We start from the raw sequence: 25,756 nt of genomic DNA, 5'->3' as shown, positions 1-25,756 counted from the left end.
TCATGGATAACGATCTCAAATTGCTTGCTATGTCCAGAACAAAGAACAGAGACTTTATATTAGCTCACTAGTATCAGATTTTCGGATCCTTCTTATATTAGGCTTTCATATAATGCCAACAACTTATGATCTTCAGCTTCCTCCATCAACCTTAGCTTTGATACCATGTTGGAAAATCAAAGTAAATGTAGATATATGATGATTTTTCTTAGCTTGATAATTATTTGTGAACTTTGTTGGCTTCTTATTAATTTATTTGTGTTCCTTATCTTCATCAAACAATTACCAATATAAACATGAAGATCACAAAAGACAATAGACACAAGATATTGGCTGCAAACCAAGGCAAAACCTCACAACTTGGGCAAAACCCGAACAATCTCCTTCTTATAGAATCAGATCAAAATGAGACCTCCAAGACCAAGACCAAGACCAATAATTGTTATAGAAATCCAAGTTAGCCCTCCACATGCTACATGAACAAAGCTTGTTTCATCACAGATAACTTCGTCATTATTATCACTGGCATGTCACAGAAATGTAGTCATAGTTCACCGTAAGGAGCCCACATAGTCCACAGAAAATATATCATGGTAACCCGAGTTGATTACAAACTTAGGTCACAAATGCTTGTACTCTTCACAAGGTTGTCCTCAAAAAATTCCGTATTTCTATCGCAAAATATGTTCCAAGAAAATTTGCTCGTATCCCTAGGAAACTCACACTTCTTTTTTTTTACCCCAGAACTCATTACAGAGGAACAATGAGTTTCGTTTCTTTTGGAAGATGATTCACACCAATATATAGTTATTTATCTGTGCAGAAGGTCATGTCTTTTGGGCAAGCCGACTTGGTATTCTAGAGCACAGATTGGCTTTTTTAACTTTAAGAAAAATTCTTCCTTTTTCTTTACAAAGAGTCCAAATGGACTTTGGCTAAATTTCAAATCATTGACTCAACAAATCCCCAAAAGCAAGAAGAACATACTTATCCTAGACTTGAGCATGAAATCCATGCTTAAATAAAAAATATTTTCCTTCTTTTACGTAAGATACAAATTGGTACGAGTACAAAGATAATAATCAAGACCGAACCTAGTTACTTTTCCAACTATTACTAAGGCATATGAATCGAACCTCCAGCTATTCCTAAATTATCTTTTTTATCTCATTATTTTGTGCAAATGGGTGCCTATGAGTATGCATGTTTGGTGGCACACTATCAAGAATTAGTGGAATCCCATGGTCACTCTCCCTTCATGAAGGTGGTAGCCCCTAGGGTGTTTGGAAGACATGTTGATGTTTGGAGAAGACATACTACAAATCAAGGCAAATATCTTGTTGTGGGGTGTCCACTAGTTATATGGCATTGAACTGGGATAATACCTAAGTGGTCTTTCTTCAATAACTTCTAGATGCAATGAGAGGTCACAATTTTAGAATTGAATGTAATCCCTTAAAGGTATGTTTGTACCCTTCTCGATTGAAGTTCATGTATATATATCTTAAAAATCCATGGTAATAGGTCCCAAACTATGTATCCATTCCACCCCAAAAAATACATCGCAACCACCCATGTCGATAACAAACATGTGGGTTGGGTTTTGAGATGATACTCACCCAAGTTTGGAGTATGACATTTTTACATCTACCACCATATTTCATAATACCTCCATTGGCAATCATAATTTGAAAAGTTGGTACAAGACAAACATAACAATGAGTTTCCTCAACCTCTTCTATGAATAAAATTGTGAGTGCTACCAATATCAATCAATACAATCACTTTACAATTCTTGATGTAGCCAATTAACTTCAATGATTGGGGTACCAAGAAATCGAATGAAGCAATGAGAGAAATTTGGGGTTCCTCACAAGAAGTTTATAAAGTGGTTTCCTCTTTAGGTAGAGGTCGATATGGTTTCATCCAAGTTGAATTCCAAAGAGTCTTCAGTGGAGCGTCTTCTAAGTGGTTATGTGGGGGGGCACATCCATTTTAATTTTTATTATTTACGTTTGTGCCCTTTGAAATAATCAACAATCACAATTATAGCAAAGATGGAGGTGTTAGCATTCTACCATCTATTACAAAGTAAACATGTCGACTCAAACTAGCTATGAGTTGGAGTAGCTAGAGTTAGCTGCCACAAGGGGTCTAGGGTGGGTAGTGAATAAAGTTCTTTTGATTTGTGCATTAATCCCCATCTTAGTTTCTTTAGCTTTATCACACGTTTCCAACCATGTTTTTGAGCACTAAATCATGACATGTGCTCAGATTGCTTTTTTGAGACCACGGATGAAACATTCTTTAAAAGAAAAAATCAGATAGACCCTTTGTGTCAATTTCCAATTGCTCAAAGGTAGTAATAGTCCATAAATGTGTCAATATGGCGGAATTTTGTTAGACATCCCAAATGGTGAGTGTCACATTCAAAACAAGCATAAAGAACTTGCACGAACCGAGTCCAAGCAATATAGCCTTCCTATACCATTGCCACTACAACTCTAATACCACTTGTAATGCTCCTTACCCAATGAAACACAACCAAGTATATAGAAATGTAATTGCAATAACCAGATTCAAAAAACAATGAAATGAAAGATGTAAAAGATATCATTGTATTAAGAGAATACGAAAAAGAAAAAAAATGTTCACTTGCTTCTTCAAGTGAGGCAACCTTTCACCGCACAAAGCTTCAAATGCAACCACCCAGGGCAAATATTCTATAGCCTCCTATCTCTTTAAATAGCTTTCCAATAGAAAAATTCCTAACTACTTGTGGTCCTATCACTAATAGGGACCAATTACTTGGCCTTATAGAGCAAACCTTTTTACATTAAATAACTATCAAATACTATCTAATGGGTCGTTTTCAAGGATGATGGCCACATACAACAATTGACTAACTCCTAGGTATCCTAAAGTAAAAAGGTTAAGATAGGACCCTAACCATGTCAAAATCACACTTCTTACTCCAACAAAAGAGGAGTACTAAAATTCAACAAACACAGCAAGTAGATTTTTACATCCTATTTACAACTTAACAAAATTAGCAATTTCCATAATTCCAACAAATAAGAGTGTACTGAGCCAAAGACGAATCCACTAAACCATCAAATAACGTCAAATGCCACCTGCAAAATGTAAACCTACCAAAAATAGACATGCCAAAATAGCAGTTCTTATTCCTATAAAATAGGAGTTGCGTGACATGAAAATAACCATGCTTGCCACTGAATAGAAGACTTGATACAAATCCCACTGTGTTGGATGAGATTAATCAAACCTCATAATGGGTAGACGACACTCATTTGACAAATTTTGATCTAATATTGATGACTTGGGGTGGCTTCATTTTGATCCAAATCACTAATAAGATTAGAACCAAGCATGGCACGCACTAGTTGTACTTCACCAGTACTATTGCTGCAATTGCAAATATCCTTGAGGATTCCAACAAGTCCAAGCAATAGGAAACTCTTGAAGTTCATGTCAAGAATCCCATCTCCAGCAGTGGTGATAGGTTTGATAATTGATCAATGATATTTAGTAGGCCAATGGCTTGTAACATGTTGTTGTCAAACTTTAGAGACTATTTAGAAACTCATTGATTATATATTTTGTTTTGGACATCTATCACGCTCGATGCCATTTTGGTATATTCATCCTCACATGTATTCACATGTATTCCTTTGCATATTTTGATTTTAATGGTTTGGAATAGTTTAAAATATATTTTTTCATTAAAATTTGAATATCTTATGTATTTTTTGGTAAAGTGAATCATAAATTTTAAACAAGTCCGATTTTGATCCAAGTCTAAGTCAACTCTGAGCACACCTTGGACTAATTCCAAATCCAAAGTCCGAAATTTAAAACTTTGTTTGCGTGTCAATGAAATTCTTTAATAAATGATGTTAAATCAGAAAAATCATAAACAATATTTCCTCAAGCTCTGCCCTTGTCTGTCATAGCATCATAGGATAAATTTAAAAATCTTCTGCATAACAAAAGAAACAAGGTTAAAGCTCATCATGACTTCCAGCTCCAAGTGGCGAACCAATAGTGCAGAGTCTTCGGAAACTTCAGTTGTCATCCATTTCATCTTCCTCCTCAATATTGTCTCTGAAGCTAAAATAGTGAATTATGTCCTCATAGTTTGGGCACCTCTCCCAATCTTTTAAACCATATAAATTTGTATAATTACTGAACCAGCATCTCTCGAGTCTCAACACCATGTCCATTGCCAACTTATAAGTTTCTAATTTAGATTTCAGATCACATGGAAGTGTGTTGATTTCCAAAGTAATCTTCAAACGTGCAATTTGTCCAATCATCCCATCAACATTAATGGCTTTTATCTTTAATCTGCCATCTATAATCCCAATTCCTTATGGTTATTGCTGAATCCCCCACAAATTGCATCGTTGTAACACGATGTGTTATTTACACATTAACTAAATCCCACTCAAAAGGAATAACAAGGTGCTCCTTGCAAGTTACAACTGCGACCCCTGCCCCGTATACTCAGATTCCAACCTTGCAGATCACACCCCTTGAATCTTTTTTGTGGGGACATACTAATACCATGTGATATATACATTTGTATTAGAATAATATCAAGTACTCCGTCTGCCACTGTTTGGATACATTACCATTACTATAATATCGAATTACTAAATCACCCAAGTTAATGGATTCTACAAACCATAAGATTAAGAAGGAACTAAATGTCTTAGCCCAATTCCATTAATAAAATTAGTGGATAAATCAAAAGTTTCAGAGATTAAACAAATGACAACTATAGTGACATATAAGATTTTTTGCTGATTTAACCAGCACCCATATGCCTTCATAATCAGATGAAAAAATTAGGAATCACACTAGGCCCTGAAAGGGATATATTTTGAACTAACAAGATCAACAAGTATTGGATATAACTTTGAACTTCATGCAAATCCTATTACATAATATTCTGAAAAATAGAGATAACAAATCATCTTAGAATCTCAAAATCCTTGCAGAAATTTCTGAACTTCCATTGAATATCCCATCAACCTAGCTCATAAGCAGAATTACAGGTACTTTCTGGCAAGTGCACGCACTCTTGTGTCAAAATAAGAGGATGTTATGCGAGACCCTGGTATGTACAAGGGATTTAAAAGAATCTGCCAGACAAGATAGCATAATTAGTTCAAATTTTTTGCATCTTGGACCGGCTTCAACAAAATGAAAAATAAATTATTTTTAGCATTGCATTCTTCGCAATTAAATCCAGTATTTTAGGGTGAAAAACTGCCTTGACAGTATGAATATCTCTGTATTAACTCATGCATTAATTGTTGGGCTGCTAATATTATCGTTCATTTCAATTTGCCAAATTTTGAGTTCTGAAAAATCTAGGATTGTGATGCTGCATTTTTTATGGAGAAAAACTGAAATACCCTGAATTCACGATTTTGCCATCAACCATCATACTAAAAAACAGCCTCGTTTTTTGAAATAAATCTTAAAAAGGAAGATGGAAAGGTTGTTCAAGCTGACACCTTTATCATTTCACTTCAAGACTAATTACCTCAATTCTAGTCAAAAATAAAATCCCTAAAACGCTGAAGATTGTGAAGTCAAGATATTACCTTTATGTATAGCTCATGAACCTCCTGGAAAAAGTTTTTAATTCCATCCTCATTCCGAGAATCATGTAGCAACATCAACCTGGTATGTGCAACAAGGTCAAAGAAGGCAAAACACCAACTATTTTTGGCATCCCTGATTATAAAAATGAAAATCTAACATCAATCGTAATTATCTGAGAGTATTATACATCAAATTAATGTTTCACAGGAAATACATTCTCCAGCCAATATTTTGTCAAATATTTCCCTATAGTTCATAAAGAAAATTGAAAATTACAAGTGAGACTGAATCCTCTCTTTTATTCTCCCTCACTTTGCAACCCAATGGACAATTACCTTCAGACTGGTGCAAATTTGTCTTGAAGCTCAAATATGCAACTTCCGTAACTTGTTAATATTTATCATATACTAAAAATATTCTTTAATGAAGTCATCTTTGGTTTTATGCTTAAATCTTACTTATCATGTACCATGCCGCTTTGCACATACACACCCTGTTTATTGCATTTTGAAGTGCAAAACTTCCACAATGTTTCAACATATCACTTGTTTGCATCACTAGATAGCAATGTTATCGAAACCGAACTGGTCATCGAACCGATAGACCCCGGGACCGGGAACTGATCAGAAACAGACCGGAACCGGTAAAAAAACTGGACCAAAAAACCGGTCAACCCACAACACATTAAATATTCAAGTTTTAAAGAAAAACATATATATTCATGTTCATCCATATGAATCCAAACCATTTATACACAAATAAGCAAAGTTCTCATTTACATAACATGTAAGGGTGCACATAACCAAAATAGCACCAAGTACAATCCATCTCTAAACCGAAAATACATCAACAAACAAGCTCCACATGACCTCTGGCATCCAAAAGAGATCATGCTATAACAAATAGCTACATATCATCAAAATCATTGCCTATATTGGGATCTTCGTCGTCAATATCACCCTCTACGTATTAAAATAAGATTGAAAAAGCATAGCATGTCAAGTCAAGATTTTGTTTGAGTGATGGGTACTTTTTTTAGTAGGCTAATGATAGAGGAGTTTGACAACTAATGCCACTAACATCAAGATACATAGAGGGCTTGGTGCTCTTGATTAAATACTAGTTCCATACCCTCGTACATGACAAAATCCCACAAAGTGTTGCAATCTCCAAAATCCTGAAATCCTGGAAAATTGTTAAGTCTACTGGATTTTGAGTGAGATTTGAAATTCTACTTTTTCCATATGAAATCCAATGAGGTCAGATGAAAAACTGTTAAGTCTGCTGGATTTTGAGTGAGATTTGAAATTCTACTTTTTCCATATGAAATCCAATGAGGTCAGTACCACTCTCAAACATCCTGAGTCGTCTCATGGTAATGTTTAAAACTTAAGTAAAAGGATGAACTTCATCCTTTTACTTTAAGAGTTTAACATTAGCATGAATTGTATAGAATTAGTAGGGAAATTTGGTCAAACACTGGGTTTCCCCTGTCATAAATCATTGTTTTTTTGAAAAAAATTGTGTTCAAAGGGTACTTAGTAGCAATGTACAAAACCAACCGATTCGGTACCGAACAGGCCGATTCAGTGAAAAAAGGTTGATTCGATACTGAACTGGCCAGTTTCGTACAAGAACCAATCGGTTCAATACCGAACTAGCCAAAAGTAGTTCAGGTCACCGGTCCAAACCAATTTTGGCCTCAAGCCAGTCGGAGAACCCAGTTCAAACCTGTTAATTTTAGTTAACAATGGTATGTTCTATGCTTAGCACAATTACTTAATGTTCCTTAGCAACCCAATGACAATTTCCAATTTAGTTTTCCAATAGCAATCACATTGACAGTATCTGTAGATAGAACATAAAATAAAATGCAGAAGACGAGCCAAGACAAGAGAACACCAGATTTGGCAGATGCCAAGGAAAAACCCCAATGTGGGGAAAACCCTTTGATCAATTATTCTTATTATTATATCAAAGGTTCAACAAAGAGAGAGAGTACAAAAAGTCAAAGTTGACTTGCCAAATAAAAGTCAAAACAGCCCTGTCAAATCTGCAGTCAAACTCAACCCTAACCAGAAAGTCAAATATGGTCACTGCAACAACAAAACTTCTCCTTTGAAGCTCGGTCAAAGGCAGTCAAACTTGGCCTCCACCAGTGGTCAAAGTCAACCCCAAATAGTTATAAAATCTGTGGTCAAACTTGACCAACCTAAAGTCAACTTTGTGGTCAACGCAGGTCAAACATCCCAGAAAATCTCAATTTCTGTGCCAATCAATGCGGCCTGGTCAAACAGATTAAAACCCTCTAAAATCACAATCAAACTTGGTCAAACAATCCCTAGTCAACTCCTGAAATTTTCGGCCCTATACTTCAGTCTGAAATTCATCCTCCTTGCCACACCTGTGAGAGAAAGAGAATACCCAATAGTTGTATGAACCAATGAGAGGAGAAAGAAGAATGTGTGAGTGGTGATGATGCCAAATTAGGTGAGAGGTCACTTGTATTTATACAAGTCGTTGAGGGTGAAGTGACATGTCTCTTGGGATTCATGAGACTACATGATGATGTGGCTGACTTGAACAATTTACACGTGTGGGCATAAATCCAAAAACACATTTCTACATGTCCAAATTTGATGATCTTTAGATCAATTTTGGTCCTCTCGAAAAAAGGAATTCAATGCAATCATCCTCTCCATCAAATGACATGTACAAAGTGGAATTTGGCCCTAGTTTCCAATTTTAACACTCCCTCTCAACTAGGGAGAATTCCACCTGCCAATCCATCCATCATCATCGATCATCATGCCATCTTGTTGTCATGTACCATCTTTGTATCTCATCTCATCTCTGCTCTGTTGAACATTGGTATGAATAATGAAGAAGAATCAATCAAGAGTGAGTCACAAGACCTTACCACTCTCCACTAACAAAAGTCAATCCAGAGGTAGAACCTCAATCAGACTTGATCCTAGATCAAGTTGTTGAACACCATGCATCCTGGACATAAAGAGTACAGCAGTACATGATGCGTCCATCGATAGTGCTATGGTCCCTATCCACTTTTCCCAACTCATTGGCCAGATGAGAGTTACTTCCCATGAGTCCCGAACTACATGGGTAGGATGTTTCTTAGGGCATTAGCATGAGAAGGTGAACCTCTCATCCTGCTCATATGCCATAGGAGAAGGTGAACCACTCATCCTATGCATATGTCAATCGTAGGGGGAGGTGAACCACTCATCCTATGCATATGTCAATCGTAGGGGAAGGTGAACCACTCATCCTATGCATATGTCAATCGTAGGGGGAGGTGAACCACTCATCCTATGCATATGTCAATCGTAGGGGAAGGTGAACCACTCACCCTACACACGTGTCATCAATCGTCAAGGAAGGTGAACCACTCACCTTACACACATGTCAACCATCATGGGGTATCACAAAGGAAGGTGAACCACTCATCTTGTACACAACGCACCAATAGGGGAAGGTGAACCACTCACCCTATGGTCGCTCATAGCTCCAACAAGTACCCGTAGCCCCCGAGAGCTCCCAGAGCTCAATGTCCAACTCAAGCGGAACCCTCATGGGAGGCTAAGAATTTGATGTTCCCTAAGGGCTTCGTGAGGATGTCTGTGACCTGCTCATCAATCTTTATGTGTTGGTGCCTTATTGCTCCCCGTTGTGCCATATCCTGGATAAAGTGGTACCTTATATCAATGTGCTTGGAGCAGTCGTGGAACATGGGATTCTCTAAAAGGCGAATCCTACTCTGGTTGTCGCAGAAGATCATGGTGGTATCCAGCATGTGCTCAAATAGCTCACTAAAGAGCTTCCTCAACCAAACAGCGTTAGAACATGCCATACTAGCTGCAATGTATTTGGCCTTGGCGGTGCTTAGAGCAACCAATTTCTGCTTCCTAGTCATCCAAGAAATTGAAGTCCCCAATGAGAAGCAACATCCAAATGTGTTTTTATAACCCACCACACTGCCAGCCTAATGAGCATCAGTATATCCATGTAGCCTCAAATTCCCAATAGTGTATCTCAGTCCATAGTTGATTGTGCCACGAAGATATCTCAAGAGATTCTTAGCAATAATCCAATGTATGTAATGAGGCTCGACCATAAATTGACTCAAAGTATTCACAATGAAGCATATGTCAGGACAAGAGCTCACCAAGAACATCAGGGCCCCCACAAGTTGTTTGTATTCGAAAGGGTTTGCCAATTCGGTGGGTTTGCCAATTCGGTCCCAGCAGCACTACCACATAGCTTCTTGAAGTTGAGTTCCATCGAAGTAGACACAAACTTGCAATCCACCATCCCACATCTCTCGAGCAACTTCACAATGTATTTTCCTTGAGAAAGGAAAATCTCACCAGGCTTTTGCCAGACTTCCAGTTCTAAGAAGTAGTGCATCAGTCCTAGGTCCTTTATCTCGAACTCGGATGCCAACTCCCTCTTGCATTGATAAATGAGAAGGTCTGCACCTGTTAGAAAGAGATCATCTACATAAAGGACCAAAATGAGAGGCATGTCCTTTTCAACCTTGAAGTATAGGTTAGGATCAGCATCGCTCCTTGTAAATCCCAACTTCATAAGATATCTATAAATCCTCTCATACCAAGCCCTAAGGGCTTTCCTTCAACCCATAGAAGGCTTTCTTCAACCTGCATACATGTGTCCTTCAATCTTGTACTTTGAACCCTTGAGGTTGTTCCAAGTAGACTTCCTCCTTAAGCGAGCCATGCAAGAAAGCAGTCTTAACGTTCATTTGATGTAGGCTCCACCCTTGAGAGGCAGTGAGAGCAATTATAGATCAAATAGTGGTATATCAGGAAACTAGTGCAAATATCTCGTCATAGCCCACTCCTTCATTTTGAGAGAAGCCTCAAGCAACAAACCTGGCCTTATATTTTTCAGCACTCCCATCAGCTCTATGTTTAATTTTGTATAGCCATTTTGAGGTGACTACGGACTTGTCCTTCGGTCTAGGCACCACATCTTATACATCATTTTTCATGATAGATTCATATTCGTTATTCATCCAATCCTTCCAGACTTGGTGCTTTACGGCTTCTTCGAATGTAAATGGCTCAGTTTGAACAATAGTACTCATAGCAGCTAAGTACCCTTGATCCTTGTTTGGCTTCTTACTTTCGCAAAATGTCCCTCTTGGAGCAATATGTCTTTCAGCATCTTCGAGAGTGCCTTTGAGCCACAAATAACTTTTCCTTGAGGTAGAGGGATCACTAGGAGGTGGATCAATGGGATCCATCGGGCCTTCAACATCGAGCATAGATTCATCTGTCGAAGATTCATCCTACTTTTCTGCAGCATCATCATTATCCTTCCTTGGAATGGGGAGATCTTTGGCTTTTCCAAGGGCAGTGTCTTCATTGAAGGTGACATCATGGCTTACTTCCACATCTCTTTGACCAGGGACATGGATTTTATATGCCTTTGAATTTTCACTATAGCCCACAAATGTACCTTTCTTCCCAGATGCTTCCAACTTGTTTCTTTTCTCTTTAGGCACATGAAAATACACAGGACAACCAAATATTCTAAAATGAGAAACATCAAGTTTCTTACCAGTGAAAACTTCTTTGGGTGTCTTGAAATCTAGTGCTTGACGCGAGATCCTATTTTGAACATACACAACAGTGTTGACAACTTCTCCCCATAAGAACTTTGGTAGACCTTGATCATGGAGCATGGCACGGGTGGCTTCCATGATTGTTCGATTCTTCCTTTCAGCAACTCCATTTTGCTCAGGAGTGTATGGAACAAATGTCTCCCTCTTAATGCTAGCCTCTCTGCAAAAGTCATTAAATTCATTTGATTCATATTCAGTTCCATTGTCGGTCCTCAATATTTTGAATCTTGATCTTCTTCCCTGTTTGATGCTCACAAGCCAAATCTCCCTAGCCACATTACATGTCTCCTGATCATTTACCCATGACCTGTTCAATACCCTTGACCTAGGAAGAATCTGCACCCCTCGATGCTAAAACATCAACACTCCCTCTCACCGAGAGAGGCATTCTCAACCACTCCAAGCTTGTCCCTGAAGTATACAAGCTTCACCCTGGGCAGAGACATTGTGAGAATGTCAGCGACCTAGTCGTCTGTAGAAATGTATTGGAGCTTTACTACTCCCTTTTGTACTCACGGATGTAGTGGTACTTGATCTCAATGTGTTTCGACCTGTCCTGAAACGTTGGATATTCTGAAAGCTTCACATAGCTTTGATCATCGCAATGTATCACAGTGGATTCAGCACCTGATCAAACAATCCTGTGAGTAGCTTTCGAAGCCACACTATTTCACAACTCGCCAAGTTCGCTGCAATATGCTCAACTTCAACAATGTTGAGTGCAACAAATATCTACTTCTGGGTCATCCAAGAGCATCGCAAAACCCAAACTGAAACAACATCCCGATGTGCTTTTCCTGCTATCGGTACTTCTTGCCCAATCAAAATCTGTGAATCCATGCAGCTGAACTTCACCACTTGAGACATATCTCAATCCATAACTGACTATACCACATAGATATCTCAATACATGCTTTGTTGAAATTCAATGTTCATGCCTCAATTCCACCTGAAACTGACTTGAGTGTTTATTGCAAAGCAAATATCTAGCTTGGTATTAACCAGATAAATCAAGGATCCAATTAATCGTCGATACATAGAAGGATCCACCAAATCTAACTCAAAGTCTCTCAGCTTCTTCAGGTTTGTCCCCATGGGAGTGGCCATGGACTTGCAGTCCATCATCCCGAATATTTGAAGGATCATAATAGCATACTTCCCTTCACCAAGGAAGATCTCACCCAGCTTCTGCCACACTTCTAATCCCAAGAAGTAGTGCATCATGCCTAAATCCTTCATCTTGAACTCAGAGGTCAACTCCCTCTTACATTGATCAATGAGATGCTTTGCCCCTGCCAAAAACAAGTCATCAACAGACAACAACAAGATCATAGGCTCACCTTTCACAACTTTGAAGTAAAGATTTGGATCAGCATCATTCTTGGAGAAACCAAGACTCATCAGGTATCCATCAATTTGAGAATACAAAGCTCGAGGTACCTACTTGAGTTCGTACAAATCTTTCTTCAGTGTACAAACATGAGTCTCCCTCTCATGTAACTCAAAACCTTGAGATTGTTCCATGTACACTTCTTCCTCAATCACTCCATAGAGGAAAGAGGTTTTCACATCCATCTGATGCAATCTCTAACCTGCAATAGAAGCAATATAAATAATCATTCTAATAGAAGTGTACCTGGCAACTAGAGCAAATGTATCTTCATAGTCCTCACTTTGTACTTCTCTATGTTGCCATCCACTGCATGCTTGATCTTGTAGATCCACTTGGAAGTCACCACTGACTTCCCCTCAAGTCTCAGCACAATATACCACACATCATTCTTCATGATGGACTGATATTCCTCCATCATGGCATCCCTCCAAACTTGTTGGCTTGCTACTTCCTCATAGTTGGATGGCTCGGAATCAATGAAGTGACTCATCAGTGTTGCATATCCTGAGTAATTCATAGGACGTTTGTTTTCCCTGAAACTTGTAGGGAAAATTTTAGGGGCTAATATTCGCAGTGGGCTAATTTTTCATGTTTTTTCCTAAAAAAAGATTTGCCAAATTCCATTTTTTCTAAAAATGATTCACCCACATTTTATAGTATAAAATTATTTTACCTTAAAAATCACCAAAAATTAATATAGACTAATATAAAATCATTAGAAATATAAAAAAATTTACAAAAATATTGCCAAACATTTTACACTTTGCATATTAGGGACTAGTAAGATACGCCAAGGTTTCTAAACTTTAAGATAAACTTCCATCCTTAAAATTTTCCTTGGAAAAATGGTACCAAGGAAGTGTTTCCTAGTGCATTGACCTCTTTGCCTAGGAGAACACTTTAATGACCCTTTTGGCAAGAGACATTATGAGTTATATTAATGTCGTGGAGTAAAGTCGCTTTATGAGGTGGTACATGTGCTAGGTAATTTTTAATAATTCACTTTATGTCTTAAATGTGACTTTAGGGAGGAAAGGTACAAAGTGACTTTTATGTCTTAAAGTAACTTTATGAGAGAAAGTGCACATGGTACAAAAGGAACTTGATCTCATCCATTGATAGCATGGGCTGAGATTTAATCTCAGCCCTTGATGAATAGGGTTAGATTTTCCCTCTCTAATGAAAGACAAAAAGGGAAAAGGCAAGGGTTTCTCATTCATTCTCACATGAGCATTGGAGAAGAGAAGGGAGAGAAGAGAGGAGAACAAGATTTGCTGAAGGAGAAGAGAATACACAGCAGCTAGGAGAGACCATTTGGAAGCTCGAATCCCAAGGAAATGAAGCCCACATTTCAAGGTTGAACAGTGGCACAAAGGCCAAGGAGTGTCAGCCACAATTGAATTGCTCTCAAATCAACACACAGCAGAGTATTTTCAGCGAGCTTTTCGAGGGACAAAAGGCACCTATTCTGGTGCTGAAACAGAGATTCTCAGTTTGAGTTTCTAAGGAGTTTTGGTAGCCCAAAATTCGAGGAGGCCATATTTATTGCAGGCCTGTATATCACTGTATTGGAGGCAGTCTGTCAGCGTGAATATTGAGAGAATTCTCATTGGACAGCATTGTTTTCAAGGGAGAAATTTGTGGTAGAAGGCCCAAAATTCTAGGGAGAATTTCTGGGTTGAGAGCAAACAGTTCAAGGAGCAAGGATAGCAGGACTGTACACAAGTTTCAAGAACAGTGGCACTAATTCCTAGACAGAAGCAGGGAGAGATAAGTACCCTGAGTTGTCATTTAATTCTATAATAATAGTACCCTGAGTTGTCATTTAATTCTATAATAATTTTCCTAAGAAAGAAAATAAATCCTCTTTTCACTGGTTTTCCCCTAGTGGGTTTTTCCAGGGTCATTAGACCAAAAATAAGTGCCTATCTTCTGAGTGTGCTTGCTTGTAATTTCTTTTCATATTCGCTGGAAAGTCAAAAGTGTAGAGCTAGCTTAAACGTTTCAAATTAATTTGTATTGGATGTTTTAAATCACCTAACAGTTTGGGGTGAGGGCATTAAACAAACTTGCTAAAACTTTGAAACTGGGACGGCTACCAGCAAATAAAATTTTCTACAAACATGCCACGGGGAGCTGCATGCCCCTCTGCATCCTGCAATGTACTTTGAAGCCATGTCGGCCTCTTCTTGGATTCTAGAACAATGACCCTAAGTGTGTCCACATGTTCATTGGACCCTTCTGGCTCTTCTTGATGATCTAGGGGATGTTCCATAGGTTCTGAGCCCACTTTCTTAGGAGCCTCCAGCTCCTCATCATCAGTATCCAAGTGAGAACCTTTGGACTTCCAGAAGGCAGCATCCTCATCAAAAGTAACATCCCAGCTAATTTCAATCTGTCATTGTCCTGGAACATAAATCCTGTAAGCCTTTGACATCTCACTATACCCAACAAATGTTCCCTTCCCAGAAGGCTCCAGCTTAGTCCTCTTCCCTATGGGAACATAAATGTAGACTGAATAGCCAAAAATCCTCAAATGCCCAACCTCTGGTTTCTCGCCTATGAAGACTTCTTCAGGAGTATTATTCCCTAATATCTGGTGAGGACTTTTGTTCTGGAAATAAACAGCTGCCTTGGATGCCTCTCCCCATAAGAACATGGGTAAGTCCTAATCATGAATCATTGCTTTAGCAACTTCCATAATGGTTTTGTTCTTCCTTTCAGCAATCCCATTATGTTGAGGGTTGTAAGGGACTATCAACTCCCTCTTAATCCCAGCTTCCTTGCAGAAAGCAATGAGTTCCTTGGAGGTATACTCTCCTCCATTATCTGACCTCAGGACTTTAATCTTCTTCCTTGTAAAGTTCTCCACCTGAGCCTTGAATTCTTGAAACCTGTTGAAGACCTCATCCTTGGTCTTCAAGAAGTAAATCCATGTCTTCTGAGAGAAGTCATCAATGAAAATCACATAATACAAAAAACCACCCAAGGATGACACTGACATTGGTCCACATACATTTGAATGTATTAGGTCCAAAATTCCTTTGGATCTACTGTCACTTCTCAGAAAAGGTCCTTTGACATTCTTTCCAAGTGCACAACCTTTGCAAACTCCTTCATGCTCTACCTAGATTTCTGGAAGACTTGTAACCATCTTCCTTAATGTTGGTAAAGCCTTGTAGTGAATATGAGCAAATCTTCAGTGCCATAATTCGCATAGATCAGTGTTGTCATGTACCAATGCTTGAATTGATCGTCCTAAGAATCTATACAAGCCTCCCTCTCGAACACCAATCACCTTGGCAGAATCTATGCTTGAACCCTTCTTCCATACAAGGACTTGTCCATCAATAATGCAATTCTATATCCTTTGTCTTCCAAGGAGGAGGTAGAAAGAAAATTCTTTTTCAGACCAGAGGTACATACAATACATCATTTATAAAAATGTTACCTCCTGACTCCAACTGGAAAGATGTTGAGCCAACACCTTTGACTGCATACTTGTTATTGTCACCAAGCTCCACTTTCTATGTTGACTTCTTTTCTACCAATTCTGTGAGACTGTCACAGTTACTTGTCATATGTCTGGAGGCACCACTGTCCATTAACCAAATGTGTTGTGATCTAGAATAGAACCTGCAAGGGCAAAAAAAGAAGAAATAATTATCATCATCAGTATTATCATTCCTTGACATATTCTTATGTTTATCATCAATGTCTGCAGCTGAAGCATGCTGCTTTCCCTTCCTCTTCCTATTATCCTTTCCTTTAGGGAACTTGTCCTTATAGTGACCAAACTTGTGGCAACGGAAACATTGAATCTTTGACATATCCTTCTTTCCTTGAGAGGGAGCAAGTCTTCTTCCTGCATTCCTTTTCTGAAACTTTCCAAAATTTCTTCTTCCTCTTCCATTCTTAGAATGGGTTGCAAATGCTTGAGAATCACCATCTTAAGGTCTTTATATCTTCCTTTTCGATACTAGTCTAGATTCCTCTTGAGTACATGAGGTCCATAGCTGGTCAAAACTTGGAACTTCTGTTCTACCACAAATGTTAGATGCAAATGAATCCCATGAATCAGGTAGACCATTAACAGTTGTAGTCACAAGTTTTGTTTCTTCAATGCTTTCTCCAATAGCCTGAAGTTGATCTCTCAATTGAGAGATCCTCATGAAGTAGGAAGCCATTGTATCATCTCTAGTCATTTGAACATCACAAAGTTGGTTCCTCAAGCTCATTTTCTGACCAATGTTGTTGATGGTATACAATCCTACTAGGGCATCATACATCTGCTTTGAAGTTTGCAGTCCTGAAACATATGGAATCAAGTGGTCTTTGATGGATTCAACAAGAATCCTCTTAGCTGTGATTTCAAACTTCTTGTACCTTGTTTTTCCTTCATTATCCTATGGTTCAGTAACCTTGCCTTTCACATAATCCATAACATCATTCTCTTCAAGAATGAGATCAATCCTTGTCTTCCAAGCCCTAAAATTTGTAGCACCTTCCAACTTGTTCTCTTCCTTAGTAGATGAACCCATGGTCAAAGATCTGGTCACATATTAGATTGCAGATGTAAGTGTCTCAATCTAGGTGTCTTCAAGAGTGATCTCAATGCCCTTTCCTTCACCAAAGCTCTGATACCATGTTGATTTTTCAAGTGCAATAAAGACAAGCACAATTTTCTGATACAGATAATTACTTCCAATGATATTGTTCTTACTTTAGCACATTCCAGATCATTAAGCAATTATACTTCAGAAAATTTCAACCATAAATGCAGTAGGACAGTAGAGATCACAGTGAAATATGCATGCACAAGAGACAAAAAATTTACCCTAGGAAAACCTAAACTCAGGCAAACCCCGACAATCTTTTTTTACGATAAATTGTCCAATTCAACAAATGTACAATCTGAATATCCCAGTCAAACTTGGTCAAACTGACAAAACAAATCATATAGGTCAAACCTGGTCAAAAGACAATTTGCCTTCTGCAATAGCTAGTCAAATCTGGTCAAACAAGCCGAATTTCAAACCCTGTAACTGTCTCAGGAATTTCGATAAATTGTCTCCAAATTTCGGTCAACTGCCTCAGTCAAACTATGGTCAAACAGAGCATCAAATCGTTCTGTTAATGCAGGTCAAACAGCCCAGAAAAACTTCAGTCAACATTAGTCAAAGAAAGTCAGACTTCTAGTCAACTTCATTGGTCTTGTTTCTCTCCTTCGCACATGTGGACAGAAAACAGAAGATTTGATGATCTGAATTGATGCCAAATAGAGGAGGTCATTTGGTATATTTATAGTTGTTAAAGTAAGAGGGTTTTGACCAAGAGTCAAACCCATTTGAATGGTGGGGCCAACCTGACTTCCTGGAGGTGACATGAACTCAAAAAATAATATCTCTCTTGATTTTTTTTACTTGAATACCGACAACAGCTACAAAAATTCAACAAATATCACAATATTTTCCAACAATATTATTGGCTCCTAGAAGGTTGCACGATATATCGCGATGTCACTAATATTATCATGATATTTGCAAAAATGGTTGGGAGTGGCAATAATATATATTTAAAAATTTTGAAGAAACAAAATGATATATTAAAATGATAAACCTATAGTATAAGCCATGAAGTATATATATATATATATATATATATATATATAATTTCTATTTTAATAATGTAAGGTCTACTAATTAGCAATTGGGTCTAGCCCAAGTGGTTTGTTGTAATGGCTTCAAGCCTTGTTGACTGGTATTGTGCCCTGAAAAATACAGGTTTTACCCTGGATATCATCCTCAAAATGAGGGGAAATACTCGAGGGATTTCCTAGAGCATGTAACCTTCAAAGAAAATAAAATTTAAAAAAAAAAAATCTTATTTAGTATTGTAATGATAATAATAATCTAATTTTAAGGTTACAACCAATCCAAACACCAAATTGGAACACGAGATACGATTTACATGTACAATAATAAAATATTATTAATATATACAAGTTAATATTATCAAGATACAATATTAGCTTTATTAACTAAATATTGTATATTATTAACAATATGAATGCTAAAACAATGTGTCATGGAACACTAACAAACAGGTAACCAATACTATGACAATACCAACCACTATCATAAGGAGATGTCTCCATTAACAAGATGATGCCTCCACCTTATATATTGAGTGGAATAGAACAATGCCAGACATTCGAAGCTCATGAGAGAGTATGATAACCTTGCCATTGTCATTTGACATTTAAGAAATATAAAATATAATTAATTTAAAGACCTCTTAACTACCTGTTGCCTCAAAATCTAGCAAGTCTTGTAGAGGGGTATAGAGGGGTACCCTACAAGGCAAGCACTAAACCAAGTGACAACAATGAGGTGTGGCCCACTGTCACCACAGCCACTACCCCCTACTCTTTATGGACTTTCACCAATGGGAGGCTTCCTGCTATATAGGTCGCGGTTCACCTATGAAAGTTATACTAGATTCAGAGAATTATGTGACAAAATGGCCTAGAGAGGATGACACTACTTAGGGACAAGGCTCAATCAAGCTAAGAGAGGCAATTTGCATCCTCTAGTGAGACCAAGGAAAGGCACAATTGACCTAGGGCTTGAAGTATAGCCAGCATAAAGGGATATCCTAGGATTAAGAAGCCAAAAAAAGGTTTCCAAACAATGAATATTAGCAAGCCAATGGCATATGAAACCTTCAAAAAGTCCTCAAGTTGAAGCTTGGCAAAACTAAGGTTTACCTAGGGCAAGAGAATTAGAGCTTGAAATGGGGAAATTAGCCACTAAGAAAGGTTGATTTTAAGGCAACCAAACCTTCTCCTAATGTTGAATACCTTCACCAACCAAAATTCTTCTTCTAGGCCAATTTGCAGTATGCCCTAGTTTGGTCACTTATCCTTAAGAGGGCCAAAATGAGAGAGAGAGAGAGAGAGAAATTCAAGTTAATAGGTAAAATGAGGCTTGATCACCAAATTGACAAGATCGGTGCCTAGTCCTTGGGTTGATGGAGTCTATGGGTGATACATTAGCTAAATCTTGCAAAGGAGTAAGGGTATTTTGATGCCCTAACACAAAACCTTAACTATTATCTTTGTGAGGGATCAATATCACTTGGTAGAGTTATTACAAATATTCACCAAGGGGGATTACCATTCACGTTTCATATATGAATAATCCATACAATGATGATATCTAGATTGTATACAATTGATCTTCAATAATAAATGGTGCAATAGAAAAGCCTATGATAATCAATGCATTCCATAGGCTAGACAATAAGACCAAAAATTTATCAAGAACAAGGTTCTTTACAAGACAAAATGCATGTATAATCCATTATTGATCCAATGATAACTTCTCTAATGCCAAGCAAATAGCTTCAATAAACAAAGTTCTCCATAGAATCACATCTCTCCAAGATACAAGAGGGCCAAAATTCTCAAGGAGGCCAAATTATGTCAAGTAATGTGAATAAAAATGAATGATCCTCTCCTCTATTTATATGAGGACAAGAGCTAATTAGCCTAAAAGCCCCTAGAAAACAAGTTTGATTACAACACAACCTTGGGTTACAAGCCAACCCACTAGCTTCAACAATAAATGCCCTAATTAGCCCACACGTGTGAGCCACTAGCTCTCTAGGGTTGATTTCATGCTAAGAATGAACTCCAAATGCCATGTCCAGGTGACATGAGGTGTCCAAGATAATGTAGAAGTAGGCAAAAATCAAGATTCAAGGGTTTCCCCTCAAATTCACCTCAATGGCTCCTATGTGGTCCCAAGATCCAACTAGGGCACCACAAAGTGGTCTTCATGGGTCTGCAACTGCTCAAAGTGGCCTTCTTTGCTCCAGTGTTGAGGGTTGCTCAGATGCAACTATAGCCCTCCCTAGTCTTTGAAGGTGAGAACATCCTCATTTGGGCCTTGAATCAACTGCCATCCATCAATTGATGCTAAGGCCAACCTGGGGGCATGCTGGGTCCATGTGTATCATCCTGATGAAAGATCAAATCCTACTCAAAGGCATCCAACGTCCTAGATGCAGGAGGTTCCCTAGAACGTGCCATATGTTGTTGCTACTAGGAGGCCCAAGAGTCTCAACGCTTCACCTATTTGTGCCAGTATACTTCCCTAATGGTCTGGGTACCTATGGAGAAGGTGCCCAAAACATGGATTGTTGAACCACCTGACAATCACAACATTGATTATAGTGAAAGCAAGCATCCATTAGGGGCAAAGACGATTATTGCATCTAAGTGAACCAAGCTTGAATGTCATGGACTATTTAATACTTTAGATAAGGATCCCCTTCTAAAATCAGGGCCTTGAACTCGCAATGGTGTTTACTCCCTAGGTAGGAGTGGTTAACGGTCAACCCTATTAGGTGTTTCCAACCCATAAGGGGAAGTAGCATTTCCTTGGTCCACCCTTCAATCGATAGGTGTTAGTGATTAATAATGATGAGAATGGAGGGGATAACACTTCATGGCCAAGTGCCATGGCCAAAGGGACTAGTTAATGGATTGTCCACATCCTAAGTGTATAGATGTGAAGAGGGAATATTCGTGGATGCATGAGTTACCAACTCAACCTTTGTTTTTCCACGCTTCTTGTGAGCCTTTTACTTCTTGATTTTTCTTTGTATTATTGTTCATAGCTCAAGGGTTAGAGCTTGCTTTGAATGATGTGGAAGTTGTATTTGTTGGAAAATCAAAGCAATTATATTAGGGTTTTATTCCCCTTTCTTGATAATTACTTGTGAGTGTGTTGGCTTCTTTGACTTCTTTATTATCTTATCTTTCATCAAGAAACTACCATATTATGTGTGTATGAAGATCACAAAACAAGAGACACAAGATATAGGCACTATGCCAGGGAAAAACACCCCTCGAGGGGAAAACCCAGTGAAGAAAATTCTTCCTTTCAATGGTATTCTTTGAGACTCTTCACCCTAGACAATGACCAAACCTTCCCTCCACACCAAGTCAGCCTCCCAGATCTTCGACCTCTTTCCAGCAACTTCGACTAGGCAGCAGATTCCAGCATCAGTGAAACTTGGAAGACTTCAATCTCCCAATCTAGGGCACGAAACAGAGAGAGAGAGAGGCACCAAAAGTTTGAATTTCTTCTTCTCTTTAGACTTCCCCAAACTCGCACTTCCTTTGGCTTCCCGGCTTCAAACTTCGCACTTCCCAGATATTCTTAGATTTCGAACTAGCTTGAGTTGTGATGCTCCAAATGACTTCGACTAGCTGTATTTATAGCTATGTTGCACGAGTTTCCGGTACGTCGGTACTTCGGGTACGGGGTAACAAGTATCCGACACGGCTAGAAGATTTGCCCAAATTTTCAGGAAACGTCAAGTTGGCAATGGTAATAATTTAATATATATTAAAAATGAAAATAAAATAATTTATTTATTTCCATCCAAAACTTGCCAATCAAATTCCATCTTGCAAAGAAATATGTAAAAGATTGAACTTTGAAACACTGCCAAAAAAATCAAAATATTAATCTATCAACGATTTTCCAATCAAATTCCTTCCCAGCAAAGAAACATGTGGAACTCCCAAACTGGAAAAAACGTTGTTATTACTTGATTATTATGCAATTTCATGCAATGCTATATTATATTCAACTTTGAAATTCAAGTTTAGAAATTTATAAGATGAAATTAACACACACACTACTCTCTCTCTTTTTGAGTATCACTCTAATTTGTTGAATCTTATCATTAAAGCTTCAAGATAGGCTTCAAGAGAGTAGACTTATTTGCAATTGTTGAAATTCAAGATTTGCAACAGAAGCTGCCAAGGAATGACTGGCAGTTGTCTATATTTTGTTGAAACCTTTGCTACATCTCCACGTCTTTGTCGCTTTACAGAGTTCATGTAATCCAACCCCTTGACTTGAAAATAACAAATGGTACCTTCCCTGCTCAAAATAGGTACTCAAAACATAAAAGTTTGCTCAAATAAGTACCCAAAATGTCAAAATTTGTTGCAGTGAAGCTTCCGATAAGGTCCAAAGTACCCATTGAAGCTCCCAACAATTTTGGAGTGTGTCCCACCAGCTCCCAAGCACCCAGGAGCGGGGGAGCGTGGGGTACTCCAATGCCAAGGAGCAGTACCCATGTAACTATGATTTATAGGCTTCATGTGAGATCGAATAAGTGTCTTTACGCCAACTTGATCTCTTCTAGGGCAACTTCATGTGGAGGATACATAAATCATATTTAACTCAATAGTAAACATTTTTACATGATTCAAAAGCCCATGAAGGGTCTCTTTGAATGTACAATGACTCTATAAACTCAATATTAATCTTAGGAGTCCACAATTAGAACTTTGACTAATATAATGATGACCCAAGTATGAAACCCATGCTTTAATAAGTCATTGTTACAATAATAAAAATTATTTTCTTTATTCTTTTGACAAGTACATTTCATGATGACTCAAATACATTAAATGAAGACCGAACCTAGTAATAATTTCTAACAGTATTACCCCTTAATGATGAGTCATTTCATTGCTCATCGGGGTTTGGGCATGCAACGATTCTTTCTTTTGATGTAATGGAGCAACATGTACTCACGAACCAGGTGATGGCCATATGAGTGAGGTAGAACTCATGTTAGGCTTTTGCCAACGTGCTAATATTTATGTCCCTAGCCATCATTTGCATTTTGATTTTTCTTTCTTTAATTTTGTTGTGGCCATGATATGCTCTTTTTGTTTCTTTTAACTGCATCAATCTCCTAGGGCGAAGTTTCCAAGCCCTACCCAAACATGTGGACAAATGGGTGCCAAATCCCAAAGAACTCGTGACATGTTGAACCTGAAGAATGGAGGTGAGATATGGGCTTGTAATGTAAGATGAAAAGTGTTAAGTATGATGTAGGGGAAAATGGAACTACGCTATCTCAATAAAAGTTTCCCAAGTAATGCACCTCCTATACGCATTCGGCCATTATGGGAGGTCCCACTGGACTAGGATTGAAAATTAACCCCCAATTTAAGGTGAGAGAACAAGATCATGGTCAAAGCCCATCCTTCTTCCAGATCGCCCCATAATCCATACCAAATGCCCAAGAACAAAGAACAATAAGCACCCAATCACAAAATGACCAAAGTACCTTTCGAGTGGAAACCCACCCTCGTCGATGGGTGAAAAGCATATGGCTAATGCAAGCGGCGGAGATATATGGCATATCATCAGCTAGTGGTGGTTGTCAGGTGTTGTTGGCTGCATGGCTGACCATCTGGTTGTCAAGAATAGGAGAAAAAAATTCTCCTATAGGGTTACCCATCTTGGTGGATAACAGTGCTCAAATATTTGGTGGTTCTTATTTTTTTTGTTTTTTTGAATGAAAATCATGTACAAGCTCCGAGGCACAAAATACATTTGTGGGAATGGGGTTTGGAATGGCCACCCCACAATGGGAACACTCCCAAAAATATCCCTCAGCACCCAGTACCACTCCATACAATGTTAGAGTGTTTCGTACCCACTCCAAAGCTAGCGGGGAAATGGTAGGTACAGGCTTCCCAAAATCTCAGGAGCAGTACCCATCCAACATTGATATAAAGATTGTTCTTGGATGAAGTATTGATGATGAAATACAACATTTTAGTACACACCTATAAAAAATCATATCACTTGGTCTCTTCTTATGCTACGTGGACATAGCACCCCAAAATGAGTGGGCATGCTATGTACCAACATTGCGGAATGTAAAATTATTATTGTCTCTAAATAAACAATCATATAGTAACATATTGCTTATGTATGATCATGTTACATGTATGCTCATCCCTTGACACCTTTGGATCACTATTACGTTCTATACATCATAGCAAAAACCTGACCATAGCCTAGCAAAGCTATATTGACTGTTCAAACACATATTCATCATAATCTGGGGGGATAATACAACAATACGGATTATTTAAAACATGGTCCATTAGAGATTGCACATTAACATAAAAACTACAACTAAAATACAAAAGGCACAGACAGTGAACTTAACATAAAGGATATGACCTGCAGTTACATATACAGATACAATCAGGTCATTGAATCTGTCAACGGCCTTTAAAAACCTGCAATAAAAAAATCAAGCATAATAAGAAAAAGTATGAAGAACCGCAATACTCAAAAATTTAACTAGAAGGAAGAGTTGTAAATTCAGAAACATTATCAAAGCTATGGAACTATGCTTTGTTCAAAACTTTTGTATTGGATCAAAAGGATAATGGATATATCAAGAACAGAATGGAATCAAAGTAGTCCATGAATCACACATAGCACTTGTTGTCCATTGGAGATCTTGAACAATGTCCAAAGCTGCATGTAAGATAAACTGGTGTTGGTATGTAGCTTCCTCTTTCTGTCATTTACAAGGATTTGAAAGTTAGAACGGGAAAACAAATTATATAAGCAAGATAAAACAGACAAGACACTTGCAAGTATCTGTAAACATAAAATCCCTCATTCGTCATCATTTTAAGATATGTTTTAATGTTTCAACTGCAAGAAAAATCTGAAAATAACATTTTCAGACAGCTGCAGGAAAATCCCAAATGTATGTGACATGGCATAGCTGGTGCACAACATTCAAGGCAGAACTGCAAACTGTAATTTCTGTTTTACTGAGTTAATAGAAAGACGAGATTGAGAGTTCAGATTTGTACTTCTTGTTCAGATTTCCAGATTGGTATTTTACAATCTAGCTTTCAGATTTCTCAATTTTAATAGAAATTTATCAGCTTTAAGTTTCCTAGTTTTAGAATTTGAACCTCTAAGAGCAGAATCTGCTTCACATGATCTGAAATTTTACCATGATATCAGAGCAATCGATCTGAAATCTTCTAGGAATCCATGTCTGGAGGTGGTTGCTGTCTGTGAGGAGGACTTGTCATAGGATTTCAGCAATTGCGATACCCTAGCTTCAGTGATTGACGTTAATCTAAGCCTGTGAAAGGCATGAGGACCTGTGATAAGGTTGTTGGGTGAGATGCCCTCGAT

General features: G+C 38.1%; 1 protein-coding gene across 2 annotated transcripts in view; it reads right to left on the bottom strand.

The window, feature by feature from the left end:
• Positions 1 to 4,715: 4,715 nt before the first annotated feature.
• The window catches only part of LOC149183499 (SNARE-like superfamily protein), a 97,293-nt gene continuing 76,252 nt past the window's right edge, over positions 4,716 to 25,756 (bottom strand). For both annotated transcript variants that reach the window (XM_089417159.1, XM_089417158.1), the window contains exons 3-6: positions 25,033 to 25,118; positions 24,771 to 24,831; positions 5,637 to 5,723; positions 4,716 to 5,168 (exon numbers count right to left, since the gene is read on the bottom strand). In XM_089417159.1, the coding sequence (XP_089273285.1) occupies positions 5,076 to 5,168; positions 5,637 to 5,723; positions 24,771 to 24,831; positions 25,033 to 25,118 (327 nt within the window). In that variant the 3' untranslated portion in view covers positions 4,716 to 5,075. The remainder of the gene's footprint in view (positions 5,169 to 5,636; positions 5,724 to 24,770; positions 24,832 to 25,032; positions 25,119 to 25,756) is intronic.

Source organism: Pinus tabuliformis, chromosome 3_2 (assembly GCF_031772625.1).
Source record: "Pinus tabuliformis cultivar Carrire ecotype Pingquan chromosome 3_2, CPIR1, whole genome shotgun sequence".
NCBI lineage: Eukaryota > Viridiplantae > Streptophyta > Pinopsida > Pinales > Pinaceae > Pinus > Pinus tabuliformis.
Note: the sequence above shows the minus strand (reverse complement) of the source record. Positions and strands in the feature narration are given on the sequence as shown.